Source organism: Alosa pseudoharengus, unplaced genomic scaffold (genome assembly GCF_046254945.1).
Source record: "Alosa pseudoharengus isolate Yale_2024_CS ecotype anadromous, Long Island Sound unplaced genomic scaffold, YU_APseudo_1.1 YU_APseudo_1.1_scf_8, whole genome shotgun sequence".
In the NCBI taxonomy this organism is placed as follows: domain Eukaryota; kingdom Metazoa; phylum Chordata; class Actinopteri; order Clupeiformes; family Clupeidae; genus Alosa; species Alosa pseudoharengus.
The window spans coordinates 36,055,728-36,064,473 of record NW_027468870.1 but is presented as its reverse complement, the minus strand read 5'-3'; the positions used below and the strand labels follow the sequence as shown (position 1 = coordinate 36,064,473).

General features: G+C 42.3%; 1 protein-coding gene across 1 annotated transcript; it reads right to left on the bottom strand.

The window, feature by feature from the left end:
- Positions 1-5,179: 5,179 nt before the first annotated feature.
- On the bottom strand, positions 5,180-7,342 carry LOC143111455 (uncharacterized; the record flags this gene model as incomplete). The annotated part of the gene is made up of 4 exons (XM_076273693.1): positions 5,180-6,298; positions 6,548-6,604; positions 7,107-7,174; positions 7,339-7,342. Coding segments are annotated over 4 exons (567 nt in total), but the record flags the coding sequence as incomplete, so codon positions are not given.
- Positions 7,343-8,746: the final 1,404 nt, after the last annotated feature.

The window sequence follows — 8,746 nt, the reverse complement described above, 5'->3', positions numbered from 1 at the left end:
TCCCTGCAAAACTCACCACACAACTTCGTAGGTTTGATAGGTCTTGTTCCTCATGCTGGCCCATACAAAACCCACAAACTGACCCTCGACACACAACAGTCAATAATGTGACCCGATTTAAAGTGGTTTTCACCCCTTTGGACACTCTTGATTTCGTCCTTGAAACTGAAATATTCACGGGCCGGGGGCATGGACGGTTTGCTAACCATTTTACTGCAGTGTCTACCCGGTGGTAGCATCCAGCTTTGCTATCAGCTAGCTAGCTAGTTCAAAGGTTTAAGTTCTTAATGGGGATATACAGGGCTTTTTATGCCTCGTCTAAGTTGATGTTTCATATAAACAACAATTCATGTTCATAGAAACAACAAGATCACTAAAACATAATATATTTCATACCTGTGTTGCAGCATGTAGGCTAATGTTAGCAGCATTATAATGACATTCTAATGTCTGAAAGGCTAATGATTAGCCTGTCGGCTAACGGAAAAGTTAAGTGTTCAAACTAGCATTTACAGTGTTCTATTTGATGGTGTATTGGCCCTGACTAAGTTCGTGTGATATATAAACCACAATCCTTGTTGATACAAGTACCAATGTTCGTCTAGAAAGTTTTTATTCACATTAAGATTTTCGCCATAGGCAGTAAAAGACTCCGCCATCTTGTCAATAATTTTCGCTGATTCAAGTTTCAAACTATGACTGAACGGCCTTTCCACCAATCAGAGGCATCACTGTGGGATTGTGGGATTGTTCAGGATTGTGGGTAATGAATCTCAAAACGAGGTTAGTGCCCCGTGAACTTTTGGCGTCTATATGAGCATACACAATTGCTTAGTACAGCCGTAGCTGGTTTTGAGTCTACCATGTGCAGTTAAGTTTTTATGGCTTATACCCGAATTGTCAATGGAGAAATTGCATTGAATTCTTACTTCCGGAAACTCCTGTGGGCGGGAATGTGATGCTCTATGCACCCTTAGATATCACCTGACGTCATAGACGTTCACAGACGTTCGCTAAAACTCACCGCCGCCATATTGAGTACCGTGGTACCCACTGACAGGATAGAACGCATTGGTTTGGGTACCAAGTCCGACTCCGAGCTCGCTCATCAGCCGCTATACCTAAACAAAGATGCCTTCAATCTGTTGTGCTGTGGGATGTAGCAACAAAAAAGGGGACAGTCGGCAACTAGTCATAATCGTGGTTACCGCCCCCAGTTGCCGTGGTTACCGTGGCTGAAAAGCACCCTTGTGGGAAAACATTCGTTTCGATTGCATGTAATCTAATGGAGGTGCACCGGCTTGAGTACAGAAAGCACCTATAAAAATATGAAATCTTTTAGCAAACATCACTAAACGGCACAAACACGTTTCAACTGAGAGTTATGTGTGTGTCAAGGAGGTTAAGGGTAACATTAAGTTCCCTCATTTTGCTAATTCCAGTTAAACGGCCAGAACTGTCTCGAGTGTACTCATTGTAGAACTGCTTTCAATGGCCGGACTGTGTAGCTCGGTTTAGCAAGCTAACCCTTTTGCCTTAACATCACATACTCGTAAGTTGCATCTGAATTTATTCTCACATGAATGCACATTCCCTACAATGGCCGTGGGAATAGTTTTAACAAGTTATGTTACACTGACGATATAAAGTTAGCCAGTTAGCAACCTAATGATGCTACCATTGAATATAGCTTCCAGAGAAATTTGTCGTCAACATTGGGCAATCGAGGGTGAATTAAGTTGTTAGCATACACTGGGCAGTTAAGTAAACACAATTCCTTCAAATTATTGTGTTCAGAAACAAGCAGAACTCCACCTGAATGTAAAATGAATGTATAAAGTCTAACTGTTAGCTAGTTCGCCCATTGACTTCCATTGTGTGAGATTAGCATGCTTTCCCCCTCGTGGGGGGTGGTAACCTTTCCGAACGTCTTAACCGACTGTATCGCTGAATGGCGCTGCCATTCAGTTGTGGATGTTCGTAAATTGCGTTTATGGGCGGAGAAAAGCAGAGAAAGGCGCAGTTTACACTAAGGATTGAACTATTGATAAATACGACGGAAACTTGGGTCTGACAGCGTTCGCAGTCTGTGGCGTGTCCATGACGCTGATACCGATACGTTCGCAAATGTACGTACATCTGGCCCTGTGTGTTCACTGTGTGCTGAGTGTGTTTCACTAATTCACGGATTGGGATAAATGCAGAGTCCAAATTTCCCTCACGGGATCAAAACAGCATATATACTTATACTTATATACTATACTTAGATGCCCATTTCCAGTGTTCCAAAAACCCAGGCACCAATGACAATCGCTAATTCGGCATGGGGTGGGCTTTATATCATACGTAGAGCAGTGCATTCAAAACAATCAATGACCGTGCTGATGGCAACAGGGTTAAACAGAAATGGACGTGCATTGTGTTTGGAATTGAGTAAACAACTGCATTTAAACCCTTTGTTTACAAGAAAAATTTGATTACTGCACTTCTGAAACGATTCGATAAGAATTTAAAGGGATATTCCACCATTTGGGGAATTACTCATTTTCCACCTCCCCTTGAGTTAACAATTGATTTTTACCTTTCTCAAGTTCATCCAGCCGCTCTCTGAGTCTGGCGATACCACTTCTAGCTCCAACCTAGATCATTGAATCAGATTAGACCATTAGCATCTCACCTGCTAGCATCACATTTAAAAGTGACTAAGATTTCCGGTAATTTTCCTATTTAAAACTTGTCTCTTCTCAAGTTAGAAAGTGTAATAAGACTAATGGAAAATTAAACGTGCCGATTTTCTAGGCTGATTTGACATGGAACTATACTCTCATTCAGGCGTAATAATCCAGTCACTAACCAATTTGTCTGCTGCAGCTCAACCTTGTTGCTGGAAGTTAGCCTACAGGAACTATTTTGAGGTGCTGCATGACATCATTGTGCTGCTGCGCCCATGGTGTTCCTTGATTATTATGCTGGAGAGCTCCAAGGGCATGGATAATGAGCATCATTACTGATTGCCAGAGTGTCTCGCTGAGCAAATTCAAATTGTGCTCTTGTGAAAACTGGATTTCCAGGGTAGCTTATGTGGACATTTAAACCAATATTAAAAGGATGGTTTAAATGTAAACATGATTATCTTTAAACTAGGTTTAAATTTTGGTGCAACTGGATAAATGGATAAACCTTGATTTAATCCAGGTTAAAACTTAATCCTTGTTGGTGCAACCCACTATGTTGTCTGAGCACTGGGAAGAGTACATGGTATGTATAACTGGTCATGTATAATAAAAAGACCAAAATCAATGTGACACTGAGCACAATCATTAAAACAAGAAATGGCCCAGCCACAGGCCTCATGTTTGCTAATGCTGTCTTGACACTTGCTGATAAAGTTGGATCACAATGTCTGAATGTGGTTGTATTCTTCCCACTTGTATATGTTCCCCAAAAGATTGGAGCCAGCATATTAATAAGAAACTTTGTTCACACTGGCCATAACACATCATCATCAACTTTATTGCCAGACTCAAGGTCCATTCGGAAGACACAGACATGACATATAACATGCATTAAACAGATAAACATAGTAAGGTCACATTTTAATATTTATTTAGCAGACACACTTTGCTTTACATGGACTGTTAACACTCAATATGTTCTGAAGAAGTCCAGACAACGACTCTACTTCCTTCGTCAGCTAAGGAAATTCAAAGTTTTTACATCCATCATGAAGGCCTTCTACACTTCAGCGGTTGAGAGTGTTCTAACTGGTAGCATCATCACCTGGTATGGGAACTCCACAGTTAGAGAATGTAGTACTCTGCAGAGAGTAGTGCGCTCAGCTGAACGTACTATAAGAACTCAACTCCCTGCTCTACAAGATATCTATTCCAGAAGAGTACTCCTAAGAGCCCAAAAGATTCTGAAGGACTCTTCTCATCCTAACAATGGATTATTCCTACCGCTGAAATCAAGAAGACGCCTATGTAGTCACAAAGCCAGAACTGAGAGACTCAGGAGAAGTTTTTATCCCCAGGCCATCCGAACTCTGAACTCACACTATACTGACTTTGCACACATTCACTCCTCAGCACTCTCAAACATTTCCCAACTCTGAACTCACACTATACTGACTTTGCACTCATTCACTACTCAGCACTCATGACCCCCCCCCCCCCCCACACACACACACCTACAAGACTTTTAGCACTTTTACATCCCTCTCCCTATGCTACAGACCTTTTATTTATTTTCTTATTTCATCACACGTCAAAACACACACACACACACATATCTGACTTTCTCCAACTTTTGCACATCTCCATAGAACTTTGTATTTATTATTTTTGATTTCTCCTCCATCTACCCATGTCCTTGATTGCCTAGCCTTTCTGCCCCCCACCTCCCACCCCACCATCACCTCACATACATACAGCACACTGCTTGCTACAGTAAGCCTCCTCTACATACTTGCTGCACACTGCCCCCCCCCCCCCCCCCCCCCCCCTACATACACAGCACATTGTCTTCCGGATCTTCTCCAACACACATCCTCTACATACTTACAGCACACTGCCCCCACCTACCCACACACACACTACACACACACACACACACAGTCACTGCTCCACTCCCCTCCCGCCCACACACACATCTTCACTGTCATCACTCACATACATCATACATACAGTACTCTGCTTGCAATAGTAAGTCCCTTCACCATACTTGCAGTACACTGCCCCCCCCCCCCCCCACATACACAGCACATTATTTCATCAGGAAGCTTCTCCAATACACATCCCCAACATACTTACAGCACACTGCCCCCCCCCCCCCCCCCCCAATACACAGCACATTGTCTCATGAGTAAGCTTCTCCAACACACATATTGCACACTGCCCTCTCCCCACATACACAGCACACTATCCCATCTCCCCTGTCATCCCCCCAACACACACACCAAGACCCCTGGCAGTTGGGTTAGCCCCTTGAGCCGTGGATCTGCCCAAGGTTTCTTCCTTGGTAAGGGAGTTTTTCCTTGCCCCTGTTGCTCTTGGGTGCTCCTTGTTGGTGCCCCCCCCACCCCCATCCCAATCCTCCCCCCCTTCTTATGCAGCCCTTGCCACTTAATCTACTAAACCCCTCTTCTACTGCACTTTTTACCCCCCCCCCCCCCCATTAATGCACAAATAGGCTGACACCAGACATAATTTCACTGCATTTCTTACTTCCAGTAACTATATGCATGTGACAATAAACTTCCTTGTATCTTGTATTCTTGTACTATTGTCCAAAGAGACTTAAATATGTCAACTATATTAAAAGGTATTACATTGTCCTCAGAGCAACTTGGGGTAAATTGCCTTGTTCAAGGGCATAACAATGGAAGCCAGGAACTGGCTACTGCACACTAGCCCAGCTCCTTAACCACTACCACCGCCCAGTCATCTTAGCAAAACTTTCAATTATCAAAACCAAACTTGGTACATGGACTTGGGGTTCCATTGAGAGGATGCATCAAAAACCTAAACTTAATGTTCAGGTCACAAATCTGGTCCGCTATTGACTAAACTTTGACCTCTAAGAGTCGCTGCAATCACAAAGCTGCGTTTTTGACCCGTATGCCCAATGTTGAATGTTGTTGAAATCATTGGATCAAGCCGAATTCAACGCACCCTATTCCACTGTCCTCGGAAAAGCAGTCTAGTTCAACCAGTTTGCCTACAAACACCTACAGTACGCCCAGTGCAAATCAGTGTCAACACACTTGCTGTTGTGAGTTTAATAAATTAATAAATGGCATGAGCGCAAAACGGTACGGTAGGGCCTCCTCTCGAGATATAGCCCAGGGCCACAGAACGGCTCAATACGGCCCTGTGAACCACTGTCGTCCAGCTGTTGGCTTAGAGCAGGTAAGTGACCAATACAAGTCTTTGTCCTTCCTGCACTCATTACTGTCACTCAAGCAGATGTAGCAAAATGTATGGCTGCAAAAGCAGGTGACATATTTGCAGCCATGGCTGTGCATGAGTAGACTGTAGCATTTGGGACAAGCGCGGAACTCTGGACAGCCCTTTACTTTGCTGTTTGGGTCGGTGATCAGCCCGCAGTTGAGGAGGGTTCCCACCACTGCACACCTCTTGTTGGCACAGTGGCCCAGCACCCCAGGATGACCTTGCCAGGGAGAGAGGCAGGTTGCACAGAGGTAGGGCTTGGTGGGGCAGTTGGTACACTGAGCCACTGGACTGGCCTGCCAGTCTGTTCCCTGGACGATGTGCAGGACTGAGGAACAGGTGGGACACTGAGGAATAGAGGGTGAGTTAACCAAGAGTTTGCTTTTTTCACATCACACATCACATTTGAAATAAGTTAGTCATGTGAGTTATGCTTTTCAACTTATTGCAAGTAATGTTATTAAAATAAAATAACAACTATTGAGGAGTGATATGAAAGAAGAGGACCTATGTTGTTCATGTTTATGTTGTTCACGTTTACAGGGGCCCCCGCTTCTTTGTATTGCTTTAACTTTGGTTGCACTGGTGTCTCTTACCGTTTTGAAATCAGCATCCAGTGGTATCGTTTTTTGAGGTTTAGTCTGTTCAACGGGCTGTGTGAGATGAAGATTGACAAAATGTTTTCCTTATAAGTTGTACATGCACAATGTTTTGGACTGAAATCAACATTATCAACAATCACTACCTAAAATTAAGCCTAATAGCAACCTTTGTTACTAAATACAGTACAAAACAGGGCGAGCACATTGTAGCCTACATGTAGGCCTATCATAGAGTGATTTTTTAGGCAACATTTAGTTTTTTGTAGGCTATCATTATACAAATTCTGAGTTCTGTAAAAAGAGGGAAAATATCTGGAAAATTGCACAAGGACTGTAGTTTTCTATTCAATAGAAAATCTGTGGATATCATACTTCACTGTTCCTCCAGTATGGCCTGGTGTTAGACATTTAAACCTCATGTTTACTAGCCAACTTTAGTAGGCTACTTTATTAATCTATTTTTTTTTAATTATTTTAGTTGATCCTTAACCTGAAAAGGATGAGAGGAGGGTCTCCACAATATAACTCATACATAGGCCTAATTGTGTCTTACCCTCTGTAACTTGTTTTTCACTGTGCAGGGCGTTGGAACAATCTCGTCCTCTTTTGGTCTGCTCTTACCTGTGAGTAGGGTAAAATATCAATATGCAGTGCATTTATCCCATATTGTTAACTGTATTTCTTAAACAAAGTGAAAGTGAAATTAGTTTCTAAGGCAGTCGATTATATTTTCCTAGTTATAAAACTTCGGAAATATTTGTTCAAATGCAATTTCATAGGCGTACATGTTTTAACCCGTATTAGTCAATAGCTGGGTTTCCATTAAGCTCGTTCGCATTTTCTGTGCATAGTCATGAAAATCGGCTAAAGATATGCGCATCTACGTCACGTGCGTTGCTGTATGATCATAATGTCGTCTGCGAAACGTTTACGGAAACAAGCAGGTAGGAATGGAACAAATTCAAAAGCTATAATCAAATGCAGACCATAGTTTTTTTTATTTATTTTTTTAAGAATATTTTAGAAAATCTCAATGTGTAGGCCTACAGCTATAGCTGAAACATGTCATAGCGACGTTACCTGCTCCCATATCATCATCCTCTAGTTTCTTTTTTATTTTCTTTGGGGCAGTTGTCCTCGTTCGACTTCGAGTTTCTACCATTTCCCTTGGTACAACCAGCTGATATTTTTTTACTTCCTTTCTCGCATTTCTTAGAAACATGACTTGTTTCAGTCCAAGTCCGCGAAACTCTGATACAAACTGTTAATTGAAATGAAAAGGCAAGGTGATATGCTGATGGGATGTCCCTGCCCCCTTGGAAATTCCCTGTGTGTTGCATAGGGGGAAGAGAAGGGGGTCAGTTGAACACGAGCCATCCCTTGAAACAGTAAACAAATGTGATCATGTGACATGATTTTAAGGAAGAGGGAATCAGTCCTTACAATCGTGGAAAGGTACAGCACATGGCAAATGTGGTAAAAATATATGTTTAAAAAATATGATATTTTTGCTGTCCAAGTGGATTTCATTCATGTCCAGAGTTAGGGTGTTTTAGAGAAAATGTGAATAGAACAACATTCAGATGCGTTACACCTAAATTGGTGCCCTTATAATCAATTTAAGGGGCTGAACAAAATCATGAACATTACCCTAGGCCTAGCTTGTTGTGAGAAGCATTTTCTTTCAAAATGTGGTTGGAGGGTAAGTTCAGCTAGCCAATTAGTACTTGCATTGCATTTGTTAGATTTCTAAGTTTGCCTTGATTTTGTGACCCCATTATATGGTTTAAGTGCTAGATCAAAGAGACTATAGGCAGGCGCGTAGCAAGCGTGGGGGATGTGGGTGTTATAACGTACACACTTTTGCTGGAACACGATTCCATCCCCCACACTTTTTGTCAGATTAAAATGAAAGTAAAATATGGAAATAAACTCTCCCGTAAAGAGTTGGAACCGTATCTAGCCTACAACGCACACACAAAGAGACACAAATAGGTCTGTTGATTTTATTGAACGGTCATCCAGCCAATCACATCAAGTTAGCCAGTGAAGAACCTGACGGCTCTGATCAAATTCAAAGTGTGCATCTTTCAACATGTGCTGCTGCTGGGTCTGCATTAGGCCTATAACGTCTGCAGTGAGCAGATTTCAGATTTACAATACTGAAATGATAATTGTTACCGCATTATGCTA